General features: G+C 48.3%; 1 protein-coding gene across 1 annotated transcript in view; it reads left to right on the top strand.

Moving 5' to 3' along the window:
- SMYD3 (SET and MYND domain containing 3) overlaps positions 1-26,953 on the top strand; it is a 751,923-nt gene that overhangs the window by 602,920 nt on the left and 122,050 nt on the right. The window contains 2 exon segments of the mRNA NM_001160092.2: positions 9,664-9,751; positions 16,669-16,843. Coding sequence (NP_001153564.2) covers positions 9,664-9,751; positions 16,669-16,843 — 263 coding nt within the window.

Raw genomic sequence — 26,953 nt, 5'->3', positions numbered from 1 at the left:
CTCTTGCTGAATTCCTTCTGCGCGGAGCCTTGAAGAACCTGAACCCCAGTGAGTCCAGATATAGGTAACTCGAATTTAAAACCGTGGGTTTAAAACAAACGAACATACAAAAAAACATGGGTTTAAGTCCCCAGTCTGGTTTTAGGCTGGGTTCAGGCCGTTAGTGCTGTCAGTTTCAGGAGTTGGGTGCTAGGAAGTGTCTGCTTTCTCAGTATCTTCACGTAGCCTTTAACTGCCTTTGTATATCAGCCAGTCATGCTAGTTTTCCACAGTGTTGCGTTAAGGGCAGATTTCCAGCCAGTACCACTGACAAGGTAGGCCTTCAAATTCCCCCAAATATGGATGCCAGCTGGCTTTTTTTTTTTTTTTTTTTTTGCTTTCTAGGGCCGCACCTGTAGCATATGGAAGTTCCCAGGCTAGGGGTCGAATCGGAGCTACAGATGTCAGCCTACACCACAGCCACACCACACGGGATCTGAGCCACGTCTGCAACCTACACCACAGTTCATGGCAATGCCAGATCCTTAACCCACTGAGTGAGGCCAGGGATCCAATCTGCATCCTCATAGATACAAGTCGGGTTCATTGAGACTTCACCACAGTAAGGACTCCGGAGCTGTTTTTTATTTCCTGGAAATTGACCTGATTTTTTATAAGCAAATGAGCTTAGGTCTCTGAGAAGGGGTTTTAGTCCCTGGGACAAAAGGTCCAACACAGAGGGTGGAGGTGTGGAGGTTGTAGCTGGTAAAAGCCTCTGATGGTTCTCAGTGTTCCAGCTTTCCACACTCAAGGCTTTGGCCATGTTTCTGAAGCATGAAGGGGACACGCACCTTCCTTCTGGCAGTTCTGTGTTCCTGGACATTTAACCTTGACCCCGCAGTTGGTTCCCCAGCCTGTGGAAATCCGAGTTGCCATGGAGTCCTGAGGGGTACAGCTGAATAAGCGTGGGCAGGTGCTGGCAGCTGCCATGGGAACAGAAAGTCCCACAGCAGGTAGTGGAACCGCGCTGCTGGAGGCCTCGGTTGCTGCATGAACATGAGCCCTTGTTGGCTTGATGCTCCTGGTGGACCAGATGGTCCTCACCTGGATCTGAGGAAGGGCCGGAGAAGGCTTGCCAGCCAGAGAAGAAAACATCTATTCTGCGATCAGCCAGCTCTGGGGGTGCGAGGGGCCAGAGGCTAGAGCTTTGGGCTCCTGGGGGACCCAGAGCTTAGAGCCCTGCTGGATCCAGCTTGTGCCCAGCCCTGCAGGTGCTGAGATCTCCCCTTTTTCTGAAGGAGATGGAAGACAGAACTTTTGCCAGGTGATTTTATTTCCCAGGCTATGGACTGGGAATAGCACCTTTTCACCTGCATCTGGGTGGGACCTGTTGCTATAGTTACCATGGGACCACCTCACCCCCTACCACCCCCGCCAGAGGAAGGTGCACCCAGAGGATCGCGTCCCTGGAGGTCAGATGTTCTTAGTGCCTGAGAGGCATTTGTCTGGATGACTAAGCTTAGGAAGGGGTGACAGAGGGGGTGAAAGATGCAGAGATCAGGGTGTGGCAGCGTGGTTATGGATCACACGGCGAGTCAATGCCCCCACTCCGTTCAGGTGAGACTGTTTTCCTTCCTCCCACCCAGCAAAGCAAACCCCAGTCAGACCCCTGGTCTCAGGGATGGGAACTGAAAACTCAGACCGCTGTGCCATTGGTGACATGTGGGCTGCTGGAGGGTATCCAGGTTGTGGTTAGAAAGGGCATCCACTCAGAGGGTTATTACCATTGAAAATCTTAGCTTTGGGAGGTTACGGATCTTGCCACGTGACACAGCTGTGGAGCAGAGAGTCTCTTTATAACTAAATCCAGTGTTCCTTTCACTAAATTCTAATTACTGTGCGTTTTTTTTTTTTTTTAATTTTAAGGTGCACCCGAGGCACATGGAGGTTCCCAGGCTAGGGTTCGAATCAGAGCTACAGCTACCCGCCTACACCACAGCAATGCCAGATTTGACCCACGTCTGTAACCTACACCACAGTTCATGGCAATGCCAGGTCCTTAACCATTGAGCCAGGCCAGGGATCGAACCTGCGACCTCATGGATATTCATCAGGTTCCTCTCTGCTGCACCCCAATGGAAACTCCATTCTCGGGTTCTGTTGCTTGTTAATTGCTCATTCGAGCCTTCCGCCAGCTGAACGTGCTTCAGGTTGGGAACCTCTTTTTCCTCTTCCCTAGGCCATGATGCCCCATTGACTGGTCTGTGGTTGATGGGATAATCATGAAAGCTCTATTTTTAACCACTATTTTTCCACTTGATGAAAGAGCCACTTTTCCCCTCCAGTTAAATCTGAAATGTTTTCAGTTTTTTTCCAAAGGAGGTGGAAATTGGTTCCAGCAGAGATGTTTCCTGTGAATCATGAAGGTTTTGAATGGTGTTGGATGTTAATATTAGACCCAGTTTAGTATCTGAGAACCGGAGCACCTCAATTGAAAGCCCTGCAAATTAAATTTGGTTTCCTTCCTAATTTTGAAGCGGGACTTCTCAATCTCTCTTGAGTGCAGACACTGTATTTAAACCTCATTTTGCTTGAGAAACAAAACACAAAAGAACTTCTTCTTGCAAGACCCTCAAATTATTGAATCGCAAGAAAAGTTTGTAAGTGTATGAGAAATTTTATTTCCCACCTAGCCTCATCTCTCTCTGATCCAATCTAATTCTGGTTTGCATGAGGCTCGGATACCAGGAAGTACTGGAAAGCAGATTGCCTTTCTCTCTTTCCTTTTAATGTGAAATTAATCTAGTCGAGAGTTTCAACATCAAACACTTGTAAGCCAAGCGAACACACCTGTTCAGGTGGTCCAGAGGCAGAGTCGGTCTGGATGGCTGCATCTGATGCTTGAGACTGATAGACCCATTGGTCATGTTTTAACAAGGGTGTGCTCAGCTGGTCTTGCTGGATTCCAGCCTGGCCCTATGGAAGACACTCAGGACTTGTAACAGTAACCAGCTGGCAGGGATGCTTCTGAAACCCAGAGGGAACAGTGGGCCACTTGAATGTCTTGGTGTGGATTTTATGTAGTGCATTATCTCATCTCTTCTGGTACCTTTTTTTTTTTTTTTTTTTTTTTTTTTTTTTTTTTTTTTTGCTCTTAAGGGAATAACTTTAGGGTATTGATTTAGTGGCTATGTCTGGGGGCACTTAGATGGCCTCAGGGTTCCAGCCATGGGTAGATGGTGCAGGGACCTCTCTGCTGACTTGAGTGACAAGAGGCTCAGGCTGATGGTGGAGGTAGAAGCCAGGAAAGTCCACAGAGCTCACTCCTGGATGGGCTCGATACTGTTGTCCGAGAGTACAGGTCCTCGGCTAGTGTTGGGGTTCTTTTTTTTTCTTTTTAGGGCCACACCTTGGGCATATGACCCCTGGCTAGGGGTTGAATCCGAACCACATCTGTGACCTACAGCACAGCCACAGCAACGCCAGATTCGAGCTGCATCAGTGACCTACACTACAGCTCACGGCAACACCAGATCCTTAACCCACTGAGCAAGGCCAAGGATTGATCTCACAACCTCATGGATATTCATCAGGTCCTTAACCCACTGAGCCACAGCAGGAACTTTTTTTTTTTTTTTCCCCCTTTAAGTGTGGGATTTCTTATGCTGGCGGTAGAAATCACACTTAGGTTCTGGACCGATATCTGAGCATTTGGTAAATACCAACATTTACAGTGAGAACACCTCATTTTCCAACATAATTACCATAGTGCAATATTAGAGACAAGTCAAGGTAGGACTTGGGGTGAAAGCATGGAGTGAAAAGAACACTCTTCTTTTTCCTTGGGTGAGATTGTCATTGTGACTGTTGTGGAATTAAGGCATTTTATTCATACAAGACTGGACTATAGATTCTAGAAGATCACTCCTCTCTGCATTCATTTACTCTGTTACCAAATGTTTACTGAATGAATAACATACTGTGCCAGCCCTGGGAGTAGATAGGATTAGGTTGTGGTCCCGCAAGGTGTTCTGAGCCTAGTTGAGGAAACAGATTTCCTTTTTTTTTTTTTTTTTTTTTTCCCGATTTTTAGGGCTGCACCTGTGGCATCTGGAGGTTCCCAGGCTAGGGGTGCAATCAGAGATGCAGCTGCCAGCCTACACTACAGCCACAGCAACGTGGGAGCTGAGCTGCATCTGCAACCTACACCGCAGCTCACCGTAACGCCGGCTCCTTATTAACCCACTGAGCAAGGCCAGGGATCGAACCTGCGTCCTCATGGACGCTAGTCAGACTGGTTTCCGCTGCGCCACAATGGGAACTCTTCAAGCCCCTTTTACCTATTATAGCAGAAATTGAATTCAAAAAAGGAACTTTTTTCCCTAAATAACTTTGTCCTAAATGATCACAGGTATCCTTGATATGTTTGGATAAGAAATAATGAAATGTACTAATTTCATGCCACAGGGACTGTGAAAAAAGAGCATAATAATTTACTCATATGTCCACATTGAAAAAGTTGAAGATTTAAGTTCTGCTCCTCTGTGTATATCACACACGCCCACCCCTCTGAAGGGTCTCTTCCTACGCTTGGTATGGGGGTAGGGGGCCAGTCACCTTGTAGGGGTAGTTTGGGGAGAGGGGCTCGAGTGGATCGGGAGGCTCAGGGGGTGGCAGTGAGGGTGGTGACGGGAGAGTGGTTGGGTACCGTTGGTGATTGCAGCTTTGTCCAACTCCAATATGAAGTGTTCCCAAGAGCTATTGTTTTCTGAATGTTTGGAAACAGTTTCAAAGCTTGCCTCTCTTCTGGTAAGTGGGTTGAGCCTGAGGCTTTATTTAGAGAGCAGCTAATCAGATTATGGGGGGGATTTAGTTGTGAATCTAGTTCCCAGACGAAACTGTTCTATCTCGGGCCGCGGTCTCGCTCTGCTTGGTGGACAGATACGCGTTCCACCGTGGCTTCCATATTGAAGAATTTGATTGCCCTTTTCCAGCTGCCAAGACTAGGAAGATGGTAGTTGACTATATGGTGAGCTCACTGTCTCACCCGAACGCGTTTCACCTCTTAAGCAAGCCTAGGAGCAAAACAAAGTCCAATGAAACACAAAGATAGTGGGGAAAGCATGGTTCTGAAGCCAGACAGACTTGGCTCTTAGCTCTGGTATTTAGGGGCAAAACGACATGGGTCGCAGTTACTTAAGCTTTAGGACTATCTTGTGCTTTGTAAATTGTAAGCAGGGATGCTCTCCAAGGATGGTGAGCACAGCTGAAGTCCATGCACGAGTCATCCACATCATTATCAAATAAATGTTAATTTTCTTCTTGCAGATCCATTCTCCAGATGTGTAACTGAGCATTTGTTACCGACATCGTTCTATGCTAGGTATTGGGGAGAAGCAAGATCGAAAACCATTAAGACCTTGTTGTAAACAGCTCCAAAATGGGGAAGACATGACACACACACAACCTACAGCCCAGAACTCTGTCCACACCAGCTCCCTTGCTGCTCCTGGAACATTCAGGCACGCTCCTGCCTCTGCACTGCAGGATTTACTGTTCCCTCTCCCTACAATGCTTATCCCCTGCTCTTTCACCTCTTCCTTCACTCATGCCATCCTCTTAGCAGGATCACTCTCGATCAGTCTCAACTCCCAGTGGTTCTTTCCTCCGACTGTTGTGTGTTCTGTCATCTCAGGCTCCTCCAGCGTCTCAGTATCAACACGGCGATTGTCTGCTGTCTTTACCGCTCTCTCCTCAGTACCCAGAACCGTGCCTAGTAGGCATCAGTCGATGTTAACTGAGTAGATGAGTGATCACATTCATTAACCAGGTGCCAGAAGGGGCCTGGGCCACGTGCCAGTGGCCAAAAGGATAGTAGTGTGTTAGGGACTGTATTGGTTTCCTGTGGCTGCTGTAACAGATCATCAGCAAATTAGTGACTTAACACAAATTCATTATTACGGTTTTGTAGGTCAGAGCCCTGATCCAGGTCTCCCTGGGCCACAATCAAGCTCTTGGCAGGGCTAGGTTCTTTCTGGAGGCTCCGGGGGAGAATCCGTTTCCCTGCCTTTTCCAGCTTCTGGGGGCTGCCTCCGTTCCTTGGTCTGTGGGCTCCTCCCTCCTTCTTTAAAGCCAACGAAGGCAGTTTAAGTCCTCACCCACTGCTCTGAGCTTCTCTTCTGCCTCCTTTCATTGTGATTCCAGTGGGCTGGCCTGGCTAGTCCAGGGCACTCTCCTTACTTTACGATCAGCTGACCCACAATCTCAGTCCTGCTTACGTCTTAATTCCCCTTTGCCGTGTAACCTAACAGATTCCACAGGTTCTGGGGGCTCGGGACGTGGACATCTGTGGGGACCCATTATTCTGCCTACCATAGAGTCTAACAAGCAAGATGTTGAGCCTAGAGCCTAAGGTTGGAGCGGAAAATTGATCAAGAAGGGCATGTTTGTTGAGATTTAATAGGTGGGCTTTAGGAGCTCTCTTCTGGTGCAGCAGGTTAAGGATCCATCTTGCCCCTGCAGCGGCTTGGGTACTGATGTGGCACAAGTTTGACCACTGGCTCAGGAACGTCCATAAGTTGCAGGTGCAGCCAAAAAAAAAAAAGAAAAAGAAAAATAGAACTAGATGGGCTTTACCTGGGAAGCCCACACTAGGCAGTTACTAAAGACTTTGAAGTGATTGGTGGAACTGAGGCTTCAGGAGATGAAGATGGACTTCGAACAGGTGTTTGGAGGGAGATATTGGTGTTTACCTTTTAAAAAGCAATTGATTTTTATTTCCTTCTACATACAGAAAGCTAGATTCTTATTTCCTGGAGTTGCTGTCGTGGTGCAGCAGAAACAAATCTGACTAGGAACCATGAGTTTTCAGGTTCGATCCCTGGCCTCGCTCTGTGGGTTAAGGATGCTGCGTTGCCGTGAGCTGTGGTGTAGGTTGCAGACATGCAGTTTGAATCCAGCATTGCTGTGGCTGTGGGGTAGGCCGGCAGCTGTATCTCCAATTAGACCCCTAGCCTGGGAAACTCCATAGGTTGCAGGTGTGGCCCTAAAAAAAAGGCAGAAAAAAAGAAATTTCCTAAAAGTGGCAGGATCCACTTCCGGTGTCTTATGCATATGTACAAAACATGTGCTTAGAAACTCATAAAGCCCTGTTACCCAGACACACTCACACTCACACATCCTCACCCCGCCCACTGCCACAAACTCTTCTTGGGATCTCTTTTCTGTGGTTCTCAGTGGCGCTCATTTTCTCCCCCTGCCCTGGCACCCCTGAGGGACAAGGGCTTATCTGCTGTGCCAGTGGTTCTCACAGGGGTCATTCTGTAAACCTCCCCCTAGGGCACAGAAGAATCTCCAGGGAGAGACTGTAGTTAGAAAAAGTCTCCCTCCTTTGCCTTGATCGTCACCCGCCCTCCCCCCCGTGGCCATGATTAGATGTAACTTCCTAGAATGGTAGAATGGTTCTCCCTGGCATCCACTGAGGACTAACAGATATTGAACACCTGTTTTGAGGGTTTTTTTTTTTATTTTTTATTTTTAAAGGCTGCATGTGCGGCATATGGAAATTCCCAGGCTAGGGGTCGAATTGGAGCTGTAGCCACCGGCCTACACCACAGCAACACAGGATCTGAACCTCATTTGTGACTTATACCATGGCTCACAGCAGTGCCGGATCCTTAACCCACTGAGCCAGGCCAGGGATCAAACCCCCATCACCATGAATCCTAGTCGGGTTCATTACCACTGAGCCACAATGGGAACTCTGAACACCTGGCTTTTGAATAAAGTCTGATGAGAATTTCTTACCCTTTGATTAGCCTCTTTAAAGCAGTGCTGTCCAGTAGAACTTTCTGTGATGATAAAACTTTTCTGTATCTGTGCTGCCCGATATGACAGCCACAGCTACGTGCGCCTCTTGAGTTCTTGAAATGCAGAAGTACAAGATAAAATAGAGGACTAGAGAGGGGACAGGCAGTTAATCAATGGTAACTCCTACTTTCATTTTGAATTGCTTCTTAAACTATTTTTGTTTGTTTTCGCAGGAGTCAGAATGGTTCATATGGTGTAACTGTATTCATTGTTCACCTGTTTTGGTTGATAACTCCATTGGATTAGTGTTATCTGTAGATCTCCTGATAAATGATTCTCTTTCCTCTGTTCTCCAGATTATATAATATATGCATAAGTGTATATATTATGCATAATATACATGCATAATTATATATGTATGCATGATATATTCCTATGCATGCCTATATAATAATAAGCACATGTATATATGCATGCTTTATTGAGGTATAATTCACATATGATATAATTCAGTCTGTTAAAGTGTATAACTTAGCAGCTTTTGGTATAACAGTTGTGTAACCATCACTGTGATTGATTTTATTTTATTTTTTTGTCTTTTTGCCATTTCTTGGGCCGCTCCCGCGGCATATGGAGGTTCCCAGGCTAGGGGTCCAATTGGAGCTGTACCCACCGGCCTATGCCAGAGCTACAGCCATGCGGGATCTGAGCCACATCTGCAACCTACACTGTAGCTCACGGCAATGCCGGATCCTTAACCCGCTGAGCAAGGCCAGGGATCGAACCTGCAACCTCATGGTTCCTAGTCGGATTCGTTAACCACTGAGCCACGATGATGGGAACTCCTGTGATTGAGTTCAGAACATGTTCATCATCCCACCAAAACTCATTAGCCATCACTCCCCAGTCCTCCCCACCCACCACCCCTGCCCTAGCCATTTACTAATCTGTTTGCCTGTCTCTATGGATTGATCTGTTGTGAACATTTCGTATTGGTAGAATCATACAATATTTGTGTATAGCTACTTTCACTTACCATGGCGTGTTAAGGTTCATCCATGCTGTAGCACGTATTCACACCTCATTTCTTCTCATTGTCAGCTGGCATCCCATTGTGTGCCTGTGCCACATTGTGTTTATCCATTCGTCAGTTGATGGACATTTGGGTGGTGTCCACTTTATTTGCTGCTCTGATAAATGCTGCTATGAACATTTATGCATAAGTTATTGTGTGAACATGTATTTTCATTTCTGTTGCAAATATACCTGAGGAGTAGAATGGTTATGAATAATTCTACATTGAATTTTTAGAGGAGCTGCCAGTCTGTTTTCCAAAGCGGTTGTGCCATTTTACATTCCTCCCAGTAATGTTTGAGGGTTCCAATTTCTCCACAGCCTTACCAGCATGGGTTACTATCTGCCTTTTTGATTATAGTCATCCTATTAGGTGTGAAGTGTTATCTCCTTTGGTTTTGAGTTGTATTTCCTTTTTTTTTTTTTTTTGCTTTTTAAGGCTGAACCCACCATGTAGTCTGCAAGTTCCCAGGCTAGGGGTTGAATCGGAGCTGTATCTACCACAGCAACTTGGGATCCGAGCTGCATCTGCAGCCTGCACCACAGCTCACAGCAACACTGGGTCCTTAACCCACTGATCAGGAATTGATACCTACATCCTCATGGATACTATTCATCTCTGCTGCACCACAAGGGAACTCCTTGATTTTGTATTTCCTTGATGGCTAATAATGTTAGCATCTTTTCATGCACTTATTGGCTGTTTGTATATCTTCTTTGGAGAAATGTCTCTTCAGATCCTTTGCCCATTTTTTAATTGAGGCATTTTTCTCTGCTGTTCTTTTCCTTTGGCCTGAGCAGGATGCTGACATGCTGACCGGTGATGAACAAGTATGGAAGGAAGTGCAAGAATCCCTGAAAAAAATTGAAGAACTGAAGGCACATTGGAGTATCCTTTGACCTGTGGATTGAGTGGTACTGTGTGATTGCTTCCCTATTGATCCGAGCCTGGTATTAATGATCCCAGTCCAGGCTTTGACCTCTCCATGAACCGGTGAGCTTCATTCTCTTACATGGTCTCGGGCTGCCTTCCTGACTCCAGGCCAACAATTTTGGTAATGTCTCGGCTGGCTTGTGGTGAGGTCAGCACAGATTCCTCGACCCCGTTAGATGGTAATCAAAACTCAGAGCCAGTATCACAGGACAGTAAGGCGTGCTCTCTGTATACGTACAAGGTAGCAAATTTCTGGATTCCCTTCTTCTCATAACCTACGCCTCTAAAAAGTACACTTAGAATCCTTAGCATTTGATGACTGTTGTCTACCGTGTCCGCAGTGGCCATGGGAGTTGCTGCACAATGAATTTTCTTGGCATAAATAGTAAGGACCACAAGCAGGTCAAATCTCAGAGGAAGGAGAGACCACTGATGATGAAGGGAAGCCTCCATCGATGGGATACCTTGTGAACGGCAGCCCAAGTTAGGGAAAGGGTTTGGATAAGCAGAGGCTAAGAAGGAGTCACTTCCAGTAGAGGACTTAGTTGGGGCAAAAATGTGACAAAAGGAAACCAGAAGGTAAGAAGGAAGAAACACAGGTAGGTAAAAAAGATCATGAAAGGCCTTCAGATGCCTTGGGTAAATCATATCTGGAGCACTAGGAAACTCCACAATTGAGGTTTCTAGTCTACCGTGTTCTTTAAAGAATTGTAAGGAACAGGAGAGGCAGCGTGACAAGTGTTCCTGTTTTTAAAGATGAATTAAGTAATATCTGCAATCTGTAGCCCAGTGGGTGGTTTGTTTGTTGTTAGCAAGTTTTGGGAAAGAATCTAGGATTGGGGAGCTCCCATTGCGGCTCAGCGGAAACGAATCTGACTAGCATCCATGAGGACGCAGGTTCAATCCATGGCCTCGCTCAGTGGGTTAAGGATCCAACGTTGCTGTGAGCTATGGTGTAGGTTGCAGACGTGGCTTGGATCTGGCATGGTTGTGGCTGTGGCTTAGGGCAGAGGCTACAGGTCCATTTCAACCCCTCGCCGGTAACTTCCATATGCCATGGGTGCAGCCCTAAAAAAAAAAAGGAAGAATCTAGAATTGGCTACTATAGGAACGGAAGGGAAGGTGGAGTCACCAGGATGCTGCTCGGGATTCACTAAGAGCCAGCGAGTGTGCAGAGTCATGACTCTCTTTGGTAAAGATGTAGAGATAGCAGTAGATTTCAGAAAGAGATTTGATTGAAAAAGAGCCAAGAAATGTGTGCTATGCTGGCCTTACCAGACGTCTCACTAAATGGTTGAATAGCCCTCCTGAAAAAGTGATGCTTCATGGCCCATTGTCCCTGTGGAGAGCTCTGTTCCCATCCCAGTCCTCTTCCACTTTTGATTCTGTTCCTTGAATGAGGCTCTTCACATCCCAAAGGGCTATGGATAGGGGGTGGCAGATGATAGAATCAGGAGCTCAAAAGATCTTTGAAGGTCTCAATGACACAATGATGCCTGAGTCTAAAAAGGTGAACTTCAACCAGACTGTGTCTCACATCTCCTATTTGTGCCCCACAGTTCAAGTGCAGAAATACAGAGAACAGCTTAGCAACAGAACTGATGAGTTTTAGGATTTTAGAAAACAGCAAAATTGGGTAAAGTTTAAGAGTATGATATAATCCCCCTAAACCTACTATGACCTCCTGCAGTCTGGGGCTGCATGAAGAGAATTAGAGAAGAGAACATGAGAAAGATCATAGGGTTGGTCTGATCGTATCTGGAATTTTCTCCTCAGCTTGAGGGAGGCATATTCAGAGGGATGGCGAAAAAGGAAAAGAAGTTTTGAGGAATGAAACCGGTATCAAGATGGAATTGGAACCCCTGTCTGTAGGCAGGATGGGAGATGTTGAGAAAACAGTCAGAAGTGAGGGCAAGAGGGCTGTTTGTGGGCTCAAAGAGCTGTTTCTCTGCAGAGAAGACTTTTCTGTGTGTCCCACGCAAGGATGACCCAGCTACGGATCAGCCTCCAAGGGACGAAGCTGTCCTAAAAACTAACCCTGTGCTGGGTGCTTTGTAACTCGCCTTCCGGTCCAGACAGGATGAAGAAGACATTCACAACCCTGCACTCACAACACTTACAAGCAGCAGGGTACTAAATACTTAAACTGATATTTGAGGGGGGTGTTGCTGCTGTGGCGCCACGGGATTGGTGGTGTCTTGGGAGCGCTGGGACACAGGTTTGATTCCCGGCCCAGCACAGTGGATTAAGGATCTGGTGTTGCCACAGCTGCAGCTCAGGTTGAGCCTACAGCTCAGATCTGATCCCTGGCCCAGGAGCTCCATATGCCACAGGGAAGCCAGAAAAGAAAAATAAAATATTTGAGGGGTATCAGAGGCACAGCAGTTTGCTTGGGGAGGCGAAGGAGGTTCACAGAGGAGGCGACTGCTGTAGAGTTGCAGAGTTGTGTCTGGCAGGGCTCTTAGGCCATGGCCGGGCCAGCGGTGACAGTGACAGAGGGGAGCCCCTCAGAGCCGGAGCCTGCACATGCGCAGAGAAGGTGCACACCCTGCTGTTGGGAGTGATCAGTGTCCGTGCCAGAGAGGGGCCCGGGCAAGGCCTTGAATGCCATGCAAGGGCGACCAGACCGACAGGCGAGGGCCCCCTGGGAGCGGCTGTAAGCAGTGGAATATTGTAAGAGCCCGGGGTCCCTCCGTCTTGGAGTCTAAGGAGGGGATTAACTCCCAAGAGGGTTCTCTGCCTTCCCCTTTCTCTTCGCCCCTAATCCTCGTGGTCATTTAAAAGTTTGCAGAAAGGGGCCTGTGCTGCCCTTGATCGTCTCTGCTCCCCGTGGCTCCCTGCCCTGCTCGTCTCACCGGAACAGACTGACTTGTGAACACCAAGCAGATGCCAGGGACTATATTTTTGAGCAAATACATGTCAGCCTTAGCTTGGGAGGAAAGCCTCTTAGTTAAAATAATTCCATTTTTTTGCTCCCTGGGGCGCCGTACAGCAGAGGTTTGCCCGGTGGGCTGGGAGACTGTTGCCAGTGTTGCGGGGAGACCTGGTTATGTGGTCCCTCCCCACTGGCTGGGGGGAAACTGGATGTGCTCCTATCACTGGCTGCATCTGGCTTTTACTTCCCAGGCTTGTCACCTCAAACCTCTGTAGAAAGAGCCGGAGCGGAGTTTCTGTCGTGGCTCAGCAGTAACGAGCTTGACCAGTGTCCACGAGGACATGGGTTCAACCCCTGGCCTCGCTCAGTGGGTTAAGGATCTGGGATTGCCTTGGGTTGTGGTGTAGGTCACAGACGTGGTTCAGATCCCCTGTGGCTGTGGCTGTGGCGTAGGCCGGTGGCTGCAGCTCCGATCCAACCCCTAGCTTGGGAACCTCCATGTGCCATGGGTGTGGCCCTAGAAAAGGCAGAAAAAACAAACAAACAAAAAAAAACCTGAAGCATATGTACGTGAATAGGGAAATAATCCTGAGGTCACACAACGTGATGTTAAAACAGGGTACGAAGTCTTGCCACAGAAACGTCTAGCATTGCGTAACAGACAGTCATTGCTCCTGACAGCCCATCAGATCTCTAAGGCTGGAATGAAAAGCCACAGCGGTGAGCCCCGCAGAGTCTGTTACAAAACCAGTGCCCTGCCGATGTCGCTGCCTCCCCCAGCCTCTAGGGGGTACATTTAGCAAACTTTCAACCTACCGGTCGGATGAATACAAAAGAAAGTCACCAAGTCCCTTTTCTTCAAGGAATATGCCTCTTCTGAGACCAGAGTCAATGCCTCAGAGATGGGACTTGTCCTAAAATTAGAGAGTGTGTCACTACAGAAAGGGGGACGGCAAGGCCCTCAGCCATGTGTGGTGGTGCTTAAAGTTCTCACCAGGACGTCAAGCCTGTGGGGTTAGGTGTCGTGCCTCCAGGGGGCTGCTAATGAAAGAAAAATGCACTTTTGAAGAATGACTTAATTTATAAAAAGTTAACAAAGATAGGAGTTCCCACTCGGGGCTTTGTTGGTTGACTGAAAGGGTTTCCTCTTGTGTGGGCATCATGAGTCCAGAGTGTGAATGCCAGAAGAGGTAGATTTTGCTGGAAGGAGGCAGAGGAGCATGGTAGCCCAGGTGCCCTGTCTCCAGCCAGGGCAGGGCATGGCGCCCCAGGACCCGAGAGGGGCCTTGGACTTGGAGGCAGGGTGGAGCAGAGCGCTGGCAGGTGTGAGAGCCGGAGAGCTGTGCCTGCATGTGGGGAAATTGATCACACTCCGTCCATTGAACCATTTTCCTTAAGCCCCGTCACACTCAGAGGTGGTGACACAGTAAAAGGAGGAGGGAGGCACTGATGTTCCTGCAGCATGATTCTCTGTATGCCACTCAGTGTCCCCCGGGTTCTGCCTGGCTCAGGAGAGGACCCATGAAGCTTTTGTTGTTTTTTATTACTCAATGAATTTATTACATTTATAGTTGTACAATGATCATCACAATCCAATTTTATAGGATTTCCATCCCACAACCCCAGCGCATCCCTCCACCCCTGAACTGTCTCCTTTGGAAACCATAAGTTTTTCAAAGTCTGTGAGTCAGTATCTGTTTTGCAAAGAAGTTCATTCTGTCCTTTTTTTCAGATTCCACATGTCAGTGAAAGCATTGGATGTTGGTGTCTCATTGTTTGACTGACTTCACTTAGCATAATTTCTAGATCCATCCATGTTGCTAAAAATGCCGGGATTTCATTCCTTTTAAAGGCTGAGTCATATTCCAAGGTGTAGATGTGCCCCATCTTCTTGATCCACTCCTCTGTCGATGGACATTTAGGTTGTTTCCATGTGTTGACTATTGCAAAGAGTGCTGCAGTGATCATCGGAGTACATGTGTGTTTGCGAGTCATGGTTTTCTCTGGGTAGATGCCCAGGCGTGGGATTGCTGGATCAAATGGTAGCTCTATGTTTAGTTTTCTGAACAATCTCCATACTGTTTTCCACAGTGGTTGCACCAATTTACAATCCCACCAACAGTGTCACAGGGTTCCTTTTTCTCCACACCCTCTCAAGCACTTATTGTCCGTAGACTTTTTGATGATGGCCATTCTGGCTGGTATAAGGTGGTAGGTACCTCAGAGTGGTTTTGAGTTGCATTTCTCTAATAATGAGTGATGTTGAACATCTTTTCATGTGTTTTTTGGCCATCTGTATGTCTTCCTTGGAGAACGGTCTGTTTAGATCTTCTGCCTATTTTTTGATGGGGTTGTTTGTTTTTCTGGTATGGAGCTGCAGAAGGTGTTGATAAATTTTGGAGATGAATCCCTTGTCAGTCGATTCATTTGCAAAGATTTTCTCCCATTCTGTGGGTTGTCTTTTTGTTGTGTTTAGGGTTTCCTTTGCTGTGCAGAACCATGAAACATTTTTTAAAATGTTACAGAAGTGCAGAAGAAGTACCGTATCTTCTTTAGTTCTTACAGTGACACGAGGTTTTTCCATTTCTGGCCTACCTCAAAGCACAGGTGACGTCCTCAGAACCTCTCATCTGACAAGGGACAGAACGCACTCAGGTTTAAATCCAGCCTTTTCTCCAGTCAGAGGCTATGCCATTTCTGTAAATCTGCACACCTTTCGCCCAGGGGGGTTCCAGCATATGGAAGCAGATGAATTTGGAGCTACACAGGTGAAGGTGAGGGAGAGATGGGAGCAGGGCCTGTTCCAGCCTAGCGTTGCCCTTGGCCTCCGCCTCACCTAACAGGGCAGTGCAGGAAAGAAGTGCTGTGAGGCCCTGGGACCTGCCCTCCCCCCTGTGCTTCCACAGGGAGATACCCCAGAGGGACTCGAGGCTGCAGGTGCCAGGTCCTCACTCTGACTACCCCATCAGTTTTTTTAAAAAGTCACACGGAGGCTCCCTGAGAGCAAGTTATGGCCTCATGGTTAATGGTCAAGTCAGCTCTGAAGTGACGGTTGGGGCTTCTCCCCGTCCTTTCTAAACCATCCTTTCCCCCTGTCTACACTTTGTGTACAGAAGCCACATGTTCTTGATACTATCTTTTACTTTGGGTGTTTAAAATAAGAATACCTTTGTTTGGTTAGGTATAGGCTTGGATCACTTTTGCTTTATAATCAAAAAACTTAAAGTGGAAATGGATTTCTTTGAGAAGCCTCCCCTAATGAGTTGTGTTTTTGGTTTCATGTATGCCTGAGGTTCAAATGATACAAGCAAAATGAGCTCCTTTTTTTTTTTTTTTCCTATTTTTTTTCTCTTTTCTTTTTTCATTTTTGGTCGCCCCACAGGATATGGAGTTCCTGGACCAGGAATCAGATCCGAGCCGCAGGTGTGACCTAAGTCACAGCTACGGCAACACTGGATCCTTAACCCACTGTGCTGGGCCGGGGATCGACTCTGCAACCCAGAACTTCCAAGACACTGCTGATCCTGTTGTACCACAATGGGAACTCCAAAACAAGGTTCTTTTAAAAGAGGAATCTCTTTAAAGTGTCTTTAATCTCAGATCGGTTGTGAAACAGAAGCCAACAGAGTAAATAAGTCTGTTAAACTGAACTTCATCTTTCATTCAGTGTAATAAACAGCTGCATGCATCTCATGCCTGGGTTTAAGGAGAATACATGTAAGAGTGTGAAGCGAGAGTGGTTCTCAATAAATCTTAATCCCCCAGAGCATCGGCTTGGCTGGGAGATGGTTTGTTGATGTAAACAGAATTTCCTTCTCTGAGACACCACTTAGGTGTTTTTGTTTCTCAAGTGTGTTTTCAGGCAGCTCATCTGTGCAAAATAATGGCGCTTCCTTCCCTCCTGCGCCAGGAGCTCTTCAGTCTTTTAAAGAATCTCATTTTACTTTTGTGTTTTTCCTGATGAAGACAATGAATCCTTAACTGAGGTTAATAACAGAGTGGGAGCAGGTTCTGGCCATGTGCCAGACGATCATAAGCAGCAATGCCGAGCGGCTTCCTGACATCAACATCTACCAGCTGAAGGTGCTCGACTGCGCCATGGACGCCTGCATCAACCTGGGGCTGCTGGAGGAGGCGCTCTTCTACGGCATGCGGACCATGGAGCCGTACAGGTGAGTCCCAGGGAGGGGGCTGGCAAAGGCCAGACAGCGTGACGTCATTCCCATCGCTACTGCTTTACATGGAGCGCGTTCCATCCGCTTCTCAATCAGGGGGTAAAACCGATCCTTGTCTCGCTCGCTCGCTCGGTTGTGCGTTTATCGTTCACGCCTCACTTGCAAAGTTCCTTTTGCGCGTCGGGCACTGTGGGTGTGTCCAGACTAATGAGAGGCCATCCCCAGGCGGAGCCAGGGGTGCCAAGATGTGCTGCTGGCGATGGCAGAGGCAAGTCCACAGCGCTGGGGAGCAAAGAGGCGAGCAGCTCTGCAGTAGCTGGGGGGCGTGGCTATCATTGGCTCCACCCCCACCCCGCCTCCATGCAGGGGAGCGTGGCCCTGTGGGACCCTCAGTCTGGCTGACAGCGGTGCTGGTTTCTTCCGTTTTTCAGGGCTTCGTGGTTCCCAGGGGGCCTTCCCTGAATCATGTGGCCTCATAACCCTCTTTTGAGGAGACAGCCCTGCTCAAATATGTCATGCAGTCCAGTGAAGGAACAATTGCTAATCCATGTTCCTGACTGGCTCCTCCAGACCAGCAGGTGTTTTGCTCCTAGATGTTCTGGTAACTCAGAGGAGCTTTGGGAGGGAGGGCAGTATGGAAGAGCCGAGAATCTGGTGCTGGTGGGTGTGGGACCCTGGTTTGCAGTGGGCTAGGACCTACGTTTGGAAGACGAGATAGACCGGTGCACAGGAAAGGCCACAGAGACTTACATGCCGTCATCTGGGGTTGGAGTAGCCGTCTCCAGCCCAGAACAAGGTCACTCACCTTCAGGAAGGTGCCCTGAAACATCTGGGACTGGGGAGGGTTGTGGGGGTGTCCCTGGGGAGGAGGGCTACCATTCTGGGCAGAGCTTGAGTTGCCCAGATCTGAAGATCATGCAAACATGACATTGGCCCTAAGAGGCTGAGCAGAGGGACTTCAGGTCTAGACCTGTGTGACATGGAGCAACAGGCAGGGGAGTGGTCCTCAGGGAGGGTGAGTGGCGGGGGCAGAGCTCCGGGGATGGCCCGTCCCCACTTGAGGGGGAGCCTTAGAAGACAGCTGAGGGGGGGAGTTACCAGGATCTGCTGGAGAAGAGCAGAAGCAAGTTCAGAGTCTCAGACAGCAGTTCGTGCAAAGGTGGAAGCCGGAAATGGTGCATGGATCGGGAGGCCGGCCTGGGCCCGGAGCTCGGTGCAGGCAGAGAAGAGCCTGAAGATGGCATGGTCCCATCAGCCAGGTGCGTGGCTGAAGCCCACGGGCCAGCCGTGGCACTGGGGTGACCGGGAGGGTGTTTTCAGAGCCTCTCTAGGTGGTTTCTTCCACTGCCTTGTGGTTGAGCAGCTTAGGAATCCAGACTGTGAGTCAGCTGTAATCAAGCGGAGAGGAGATCGCCCTGGGGGCCGAGACTGTAGACGTTCCCAGGAGCCTGAAACGTCTGCGAGGTATGATGAATCTTGTGGGTTCTCAGAAAATACGAAGTGAATGCAAAGCGATAAGGCTGCGTGCGTTCTCTGAGCCTCTGTGTTGCAACCCAGAGGCAGGCTGGGGACGGTTGGCGTCACCTCTGTGAACTTGGGGCTCGCTCTCAGGAAGCCAGACCGCAGGTGGCTGGGTGAGGGGATGGACGCCGGCCAGGAGACGGACACGAAAATGCGCCTTCCTCCGGAGCCCTGGGTGACTGCAGGCCCCGTGCTGCTGGCTGGTGCTGGCTGTACCCTGACCCTCCCCTCCTCCTCCCCCTCTCTCACTCCCCCTCGCCCCCCCTCCGCCTCCCTCTCCCTCGCCCCCCCTCCACCTCCCTCTCCCTCCCCCTCGCCCCCCTTCCTTTACCGCCCAGGCCCCCGCCCCCTGCACAGCATGTCCGTGGTCCCCCGCATCTTTAAGAAGGCCGCACGCCTTTGAGGGTCCTCGTTTCTCCGAATCTTCTTTCCCTGTACCCATCAAGGCTTCTCTCAGGGACCTTCCTACCTCTCCCTTAACCAGCAGTCGCCCAGAGTCAAAGAGGCCTTTCTCATAGGCCAGGCCGAGTCCATGGAACGTCCTCCACGGTGTTTGAGAAACTCTGGGTTATGTCTTCCCGGCGTTTTTGCAGGTCGAGAACCCTCTGGAAATAAACGCACGCGCGGTTCTTAGGCGGGTGACCCGGGTCCCCCCGCGGTTCTTTTTCCTGGAGCTTGTTGAGGGCTTGTTCTGCGGTGTTTCGGGAAATCCAGTCTGCACTGATCCACCTCATGTGAGTGAGATCCGAACCGTTGGCTTTCTGAGTCACAGCAGAGGCAAGAGCTGTGTGCAGTCCAGACCAACAGAGTCAAGAGACAGCAGAGCAGGGAGGCCGTAGCTGTTGGCCTTTGTCCACTTTAGCTCAGGCAAAAGCGAAAATAGGAGCCCGAGGATCCCATGCCCTGCAAGGCCCCCCCCCCCCCCCGAGTGTGGGCAGGAGTCCAGAGGTGGGCCCTGGTTTTCGGCCCAGGTGTGCACGAGGAAACCAGGCCATGGGCCGTCAGCCGTCTACATGGCCTCCTGGCCAGTGCTCTGGGCAGGCTCTGTGTCCCCCTGCAGCTGAGGACGTGTACAGTTAGTCCCCAGTTACTGCAAGGTGACTGGATTGCCATCCGCTGTAATAGTGTTATCATGTTAATATGCTGCTTGCAACAACTAGAGTGAGGTCAAGGCTCTAAGGGATGACTTTGTCCCTTCTGACCTTGGCTCGATCTTCACTGCTGCCCTTAGGGGGGAAAGTGTCCATGTTCCATTTTTATCCAAATCACCACCGCATTGCCTTCCCCGCCTTTCTTGCTACTCCATCATCTGTATTTGCTCATACAAGTTCTTTTTATGATGCAATACAAAATGTTGAGTTCTTTATGTTTCATAAAGCAATTTAGAAGTCATTCATATGCAGCAAAATGTATAATCTTTCATATTAGCTCATGACACTTCTGAGAGGGTCTGTGTATCTGTGATTATATATGCAGTCACTTAGCCCTATAAACATTCAGTGGAATGAAAACGATTTGAAGGTATTTCACAAATTTTACTTTAAAACATAATTCAGTCAAATCTCGACTGTAAGATGAATCAGGTTCCAAGTTACTTTGCTAGTTGGTAGAGTTTCGAACTTGGAAAGGGTTTCCCTACTGAGGAGGGTGTGACAGATCAGGTCGAGGTCCCCTGGTCTAGCCTGTGAAAGTCTGCTCAGCCTGTAATGTCATCAATGTAGGCTATAAACTGGGGAAAAAAAAAAATAAGAGAAAGGAATACAAAAAGAAAACTGAACATAGTTGCTGGAGTTCCCGTTGTGGCTCAGTGGGTTAAGAACCTGACAAAAGGGAAAATAGGAGCCCGTGGCTCTGATGCCCTGCGAGTATCCGTGAGGATGTGGGTTCGATCCCCGGCCTCCGTCAGTGGGTTAAGGATCCGGCGTTGCTGTGAGCTGTGGTGTAGGTCACAGAAGCAGTTCAGATCTGGTATTACTGTGGCTGTGGTGTGGGTCAGCAGCTGTAGCTCTAATTGGACCCCTAGCCTGGGAACTTCCATAGGCCACGAGTGTGGCTGCAAAAAAGGAAAGAAAAATGAAAATTGAACATAGTTGTTAAAAATTAAGATTTAAATTATGTTGAATACACATGGACCTTGATTTTCTTTAGAAGAAGACATGGTGATACAGAGACTTTTTAAGGCTTTGCAGGGGGCTTTCCATAGATGTGCACATGTTCTGTTCATTTTTGTTGTATGAATAATATATACTTTTAGGGAAGGACATTTTCCACAGAATGGAAAGGTAAAAAGCACCTCACCTTTCACACGCCTGTCCCACTCCCTGAAGATAACCATGGCAAGTTTCTTTCTGAACTTTTCCATGGGAGGCACCTGTCTGAATAGAGTCCAAAGCCTCACGTGACTCAGTCTTGGCCGGAGCAGAGGTAGGGGGATGGAGAGGGAACATTGAAAGCAAATAAACCATCCTAACCTTTACCAGAGTCCCTCAAAGAACATGAGTGGGGGTTCCATTCAGGGTAGAATTCCATATATGTTCCGAGCCCCCAGTTTGGCGCTCTTCTCCGCACTGTCCTCACACCCCCAGAGCATCTCCTTTCCCTCGCTCTCGACTCCCTTCCCTCAAAACTGTGCTGTTCACGTAGGTTTTTTCACTTGTCCCTCCTTTCCTTCCTTTCTGTCTCTCTCCTTCTTGTCCTTCTTGGGGAGAAATTCAGTCCCCCCAATCCTGATCTATTAAAGTGCCTCCTAGCGTGTGGATGGGGAAGGGGAGGCGAGGGGGAAGCCGGATGGGGAAGCCAGGACTCACCCTTTGTGGGCAAGAGGAGGGGAAAAATAGGGCCTCACCGTCTCATGTTCCATAACTTGCTTTTTTCACTTTCATCCTGCGCAGATTGACTCCTAAATACCTGCCTCATTCTTTTTAATAGATGTCATCTTATGAATCTATCATCATTTGTCAGTCTCTCTTCCATTTATGTTACTATGGCAAACGGTACTGCGATTAGCACCCATGTACTGTATGTACCTTTGTGCTCGGATGTGACTCAATCCATAGGATAAATCCCTAAATACTAACTCGACGCATCAAAGATTATACTCATTTAATTTTTTTCATTTAACCTTTTTTATTAAAAAAATGTTTTTATTTTTGTTTTTTAGGGCCGCCCTTGAGGCATGTGGAAGTTCCCAGGCTAGGGGTCTAATCAGAGCTGAACCTGCCAACCACAGCCATCGCAACATGGGATCCGAGCCATGTCTGCGACCTACACCACAGCTCACAGCAACACCGGATCCTTAACCCACTGAGCAGGGGCTGGGGATCGAACCTGCATCCTCATGGATACTAGTCAGGTTTGTTACCGCTGAGCCACCACGTGAACTCCCCATTAGCATTTTTAAAATTAAAGTATAGGTGATTTACAGTGTTGTGCCAATTAGGTTATGTTCATTTTAAATGTAGATGACTGTTACCAAATTGCATCCCCCATCCACCAAAATGTCCCTAATTTCTCAAAAGTTAAGAATGGATAACACGATATCTGATTTAAATTCATTTCATAATATATAAGGGCTTCTCATTTTCCTGATCCATCCGTGTTTCTAAAGTAAGGTTTGCTTGTATTGATTTTCTTGTCCACAAATAGTGACGGGTCTGACATTTTGCACGTTACTTGGAAAGAGACGGAAGAACAGGAATGAGGAAGGGTCTTAAACCAGACCTTGAGCGTGCGTGTGGGGGGTGGCACCCTGATCAGAGAAAGAGCCCAAGGGTAGGAAACCCCCCTCAAAGAGGAGAAACTGTGAAAGAGCCAGATTAAAACTGAGTTCATTTTCTGTGCTTTGTCGTTAGGAAAAAAAAAAAAATAATAATGGGAAGACTGGAAGTCCAATGTAGCCAGTCTCTTGTATACATGACAGAGTTACAAGTCAGTGTTTGTAGCTCAGAGATGGCCAGTCATTACATAGCAGCTGTATCTGTTTCCATTTTTCCAGTAATTTTTGAACTTCTCCCTCAGAAGCTTTCATAGATAAATTGATAAAATGTAAGGTTTCGGGGAGTTCTGTTGTGACTCAGTGGAAGCGAATCTGACGGGAGCATCCATGAGGACATGGGTTTGATCCCTGGCCTCGCTCAGTGGGTCAAGGATCCAGCATTGCTGTGAGCTGTGGTGTAGGCTGAAGATGTGGCTTGGATCCCACGTTGCTGTGGCTGTGGCGTGGGCCAGCAGCTACAGCTCTGATTCCACCCCTTGCCTGGGAACCTCCATATGCCTTGGGTGCAGCCCTAAAAAGACAAAAAGAAAAAAAAAAGTAAGGTTTCATCACAGCGGTACCTTCTATTACTGTCTTCAAGCTGGTTTTTCTCCTTAAGACAATTGCTCCTTTGTGGGTTTTTATCATCAGTCGCTGTGACATTACAGCCCAGGAGCCAGCAGGACGTGTGGGCGCACGTTACATGGGGCGCAGCCTTGCGGTGCTAGGCCCTTTCCTGGACCTGCCCCGCCTCCCCTCGTCTCTCTGTGGCACAGACACAAGTTGTCAGGTTGCTCCCGGAGGATGTTGATGTCCTGTCAGTGAAGTTTGTTCCTGGGGGGCAGGGTCCTGGCCGAGGTGTCTGCTGTGGGACTTCCCGAAGCCACACTCACACGGTGGGGTCCCCAACCTGGGGGGAGGGGGGGGGCCTGAGAGCCAGAGCGTCACCCAGTGTTGTGTTCCCTTCCCTCGTTTGCCATCTCCCTTCCGCGGTGAGGTTTACAGAATTCTTTTGCCCAGTGAATGATCACATGTTTTATTCTCTGCTTATTGATGTGGGCGATAATCCTTTAGCCACTTAATCATTTTTTTCCACACTGTAATTTTCAATTAAAGTGTCTTTGGTGGCCAAACCCCTGTATAGAGATTTTGAGCTCTGTGTGTGTGTGTGTGTGTGTGAGTGAGTGAGTGAGTGTGAGAGAGAGAGGGAGAGAGAGAAATGCCAAGTTACCTGTAATCAGGGCCTCTCTTCCTTTGCTGCCAGTTCTGTGAGATGATTTCTTAGCCACAGCCCCTTGTCTTGACCCTGGAGCAGTGACTACCTTCCCTGGCTGTGGTGGTGGGGGGGTGGCAGCAAGGTGCCAGCACTCTTAATTTAACCGGTTTAATATCAGTCCCTTAATTTAATTCCAAAGGGCTTTTTAAAAACGTTTTTATTTTTTATTCAAATAGAGTTGATTTGCAATGTGTTAATTTCTGCTATACAGCAAAGTGACTCAGTTATACATACATGTGTATACATGTATACAGTCTTTTTTATATGTTCTTTTCCTTTATGGTTGATCATGGGACATTAATATAGTTCTCTGTGCCATACAGTAGGACCTTGTCACTTATCCCCCTCTGTGCATAATAGCTTAACCCCAGCCTCCCAGTCCATCCCTGTCCCAACCCCCTCCTCCCTTGGCAAGTACAGGTCTGTTCTTGTCTGTGACTCTGTTTCTGTTTTGTAGATAGGTTCATTTGTGTCCTATTTTGGAGTCCACATATACATGATAACATGCGGTATTTTTCTTTCTCTGTCTGACTTCACTTAGTATGACAGTCTCTCGGTCCATCCATGTTGTTGCAAATGGCATTTTTTTGTTCTTTTTTATGGCTGAGTAGTATTCCATTGTATATACATACCACATCTTCTTAATCCGTTCATCTGTCAATGGACATTTAGGTTGTTTCCATGTCTTGGCTAGTGCTACTGTGAACATACAGGTGCATGTGTCTTTCTGAATGATAGCTTTGTCTGGATAGATGCCCAGGGGTGGGATTGCTGGGTCACAGGGTTACTCTATCCTTAGTTTTCTAAGAACCTCCATGCTCTTCCGTAGTGGCTGCACCAACTATGGTGCAGTGTAAGAGGGTTCCCTCTTCTCTACATCAAAGGGCTTTTAAAATTCAGAATGTCAGCATACAACAAAAGGGAAAAGAAGGCAAGGGAGAGGATAGAGGAAGAGAGAGGAGGTGAGGATGGTGACGATGATGAGGGCAGCAGTTCAGGTATGCATGTGTTTGCTAAACTGCTGGCTTGAGCCTGGGCGGCGGCGTTACTTGTGCTTTTCAGGAAGGGAAACCCAGAGCTGGTGTGAGGTTATTAGTAGGAGAATAAAAGAGGGCTGGACAAGCAATTTCTCAGACTGTATGTTTCTTGAAGCAGCAGAGCCATGGAAACATCTCACCTTCAGCGGCCACCCTCTAAAAGGGCCCTAACTTCCCTTTGGCTCAAACCGTCCTGCTGGAGATGCCCCCTTTGTGCTTGGGTAAAGACATACTTATTGACGAATGTGCTGGTTGGTTCCAGCCCTGAACCCACTAGTTGCATGAGAATGACCCAGTCTTGTGACCTCAGTTCTGAAAAAGACATAAAGGACCATACGTGCTGGGAACTGGCATCAGGCGCTGACCCTCCAGCCCCCCAAAAGGAGGAAGCAGGTGGCCCTGAGCCTGTCCATTTCTCCCCGGCGCAGTACCTCCTCTCCCATTGCTGCCACCCAGGCCTCGGGCGCTTGGGCAAGGGCTGTAGATCCTGACGCAGCTCTGGGTGACAGCTACCGAGACCCAGTCTATGCCCAGCCTGGCTCTCCCCATGCGCCTTACAGATGGCACGAATAACTGGGCACTACTGATACATGTTACAGCCCCTGCTGGGGAGGGGAAGGTGACCCCACCTGGCTTCCCACATGCTCTGTGTGGCTGAGCAGGTGAGAAACCTGTGCTTATGCTTCCCACTTCTCCTGGCCACACAGCTGTGTGGTTTGTCTCTCCTGGCCACTGCAGAGCCAGAAACCCCCGCCTTCTGCTTGATCCTGGATCACAGAGTTGAAATCCTCGGCTGACCTTTATTCCACCACCTCCCTCTCTGCTGGGATTGTTAGATCCATACATTGTCCCCAGCCAAGGACGTGACCTCACCCACTCCCACACTCCCACCTGCCTTGACTCTAGAGACATGCGGCCGGGTCAGCACACAGGACATACTTGTCCTCTGTTGCATTTGCCTGATTCCCAGTAAACAAACAACCTCCCGTGGAGCAGGATGAAAACCGACCCCCCCACCCCACCCCTGGTTGGGTCACCTGCACAGCAAAACATTTCATCTTCTGCGTGTGCCAGTGACATCCTTGGAGAAGGGGTCTTTAGTCTTCCGATTTATGAAGGCATTTCCAGAATAAAAACACTTCCCATTGCATTTCACTTTTTTCCCCCTTAACTTTCACAAGCCATCACTGAGTGCTTTGACTTTCCTGACAGAAAATCTTCAGTTTCTTATTACGACAAATCGTACTCTAAGCAGCAGGATAGCAAATCCGAGGGAATCTTTGGGGACGCATTGAATTTCTCCAGTTGAATCAATCTCTTGCTTGGCTGCCCCTGCAGCTCCATAGCTGCTATCTCTTTGCCTTTTTCTCAGCTCTTGGAAGGAAAAGTAGAAAAAAATATCCTATTTTCCCCTGTAGGGAGCCGACAGAAAATCAGGTCATCCTGGGAAATGGGAAATGAGGATATGACTTTGAAAGCCTCCAAAAGAATTGATTAAAAAACGTTAATTTCCTATAAATACATGTTTTGAGATTAAAAAAATTTTTTTCTTGATGAACACACATGGTATTTCTCTGTGTGTTTTGAGTGACATCCATCCATACTGAGTTTTCAGAAATTCTCCAAGGATAGATGAATGGACCTTCAATTAAATTGTGCAAGTAAAACCGATTTATCAAACCTTGTGCATTTGATCACTTAGAACGGTGATACCGTTTTGTAAGGAACGGTAAGAGGTCCTGGAAAGAAATGAAAGATGGGGAGTACATGGCCCTGCAAATGATCGTTTTTTTTTGAGATAGCCAAGTTATTTTGAGCTTGAAAAACATCCCTCGGCCTAGATGGTGCACAGCTCTTGAGCTCATGAGCGTGTACTGGCTGGAAAAATGTGTGAGGTTCGTGTTGTGAGGAATGCTCTGGGGAAGTGGCCCAGCCAGGTACTAGGAAACCGGAGTGCAGGCGAGCAGCGGGCTGTGGCCTTGAATGGGGCAGAGGGGGCTTGGGGAGTGGACATGGCACCTGCTCTGCAAAGCATGGGTGGCTCATGGCTGTGGCTCTTCCTGCCCAAAGAACACCAGTCACACTCTGCCACTGCCCTTCTCATTTAAAGAGGAACAGATCTGCTCTCACTCGTAATGGGCACTACCCCTGTAATATCCTCCCAAAGTAAGATAAATCACGTTCGGCCGTCGTGGAAGCATCTGCCAGCTATTTGTTAGCCTCATCTTCTGAGAGGACTGGACGAGCGGGCTGTAAGAACTCTCCTCTGCCTTTCAACTTTCCTGAACTCCAGAGTAATTGCTGTTGTGTGTTAAGAGGTTCCTGCAGACCAGGCAGCTCCTTCTCATCCTCCTGCACAGCGAGGGGGAAGCTAGCCGTCCTGTCTTCCAGTGAGGAGGCCAGGATGGCTTGCCCGTTCCAGGGCAGGGCTGGGCTTCAAACTAGGGCCTCAGGTTTATTTATTTTATCTTGATGAGAGTTTACCCACAGGGCCTCAGAGTCACCTGGTTATGAAGGTC

The sequence above is a fragment of the Sus scrofa genome, chromosome 10 (genome assembly GCF_000003025.6).
Source record: "Sus scrofa isolate TJ Tabasco breed Duroc chromosome 10, Sscrofa11.1, whole genome shotgun sequence".
NCBI classification, from domain to species: domain Eukaryota; kingdom Metazoa; phylum Chordata; class Mammalia; order Artiodactyla; family Suidae; genus Sus; species Sus scrofa.
The sequence above is the reverse complement of the archived record's forward strand: the minus strand, read 5'-3'. Positions and strand labels throughout refer to the sequence as shown.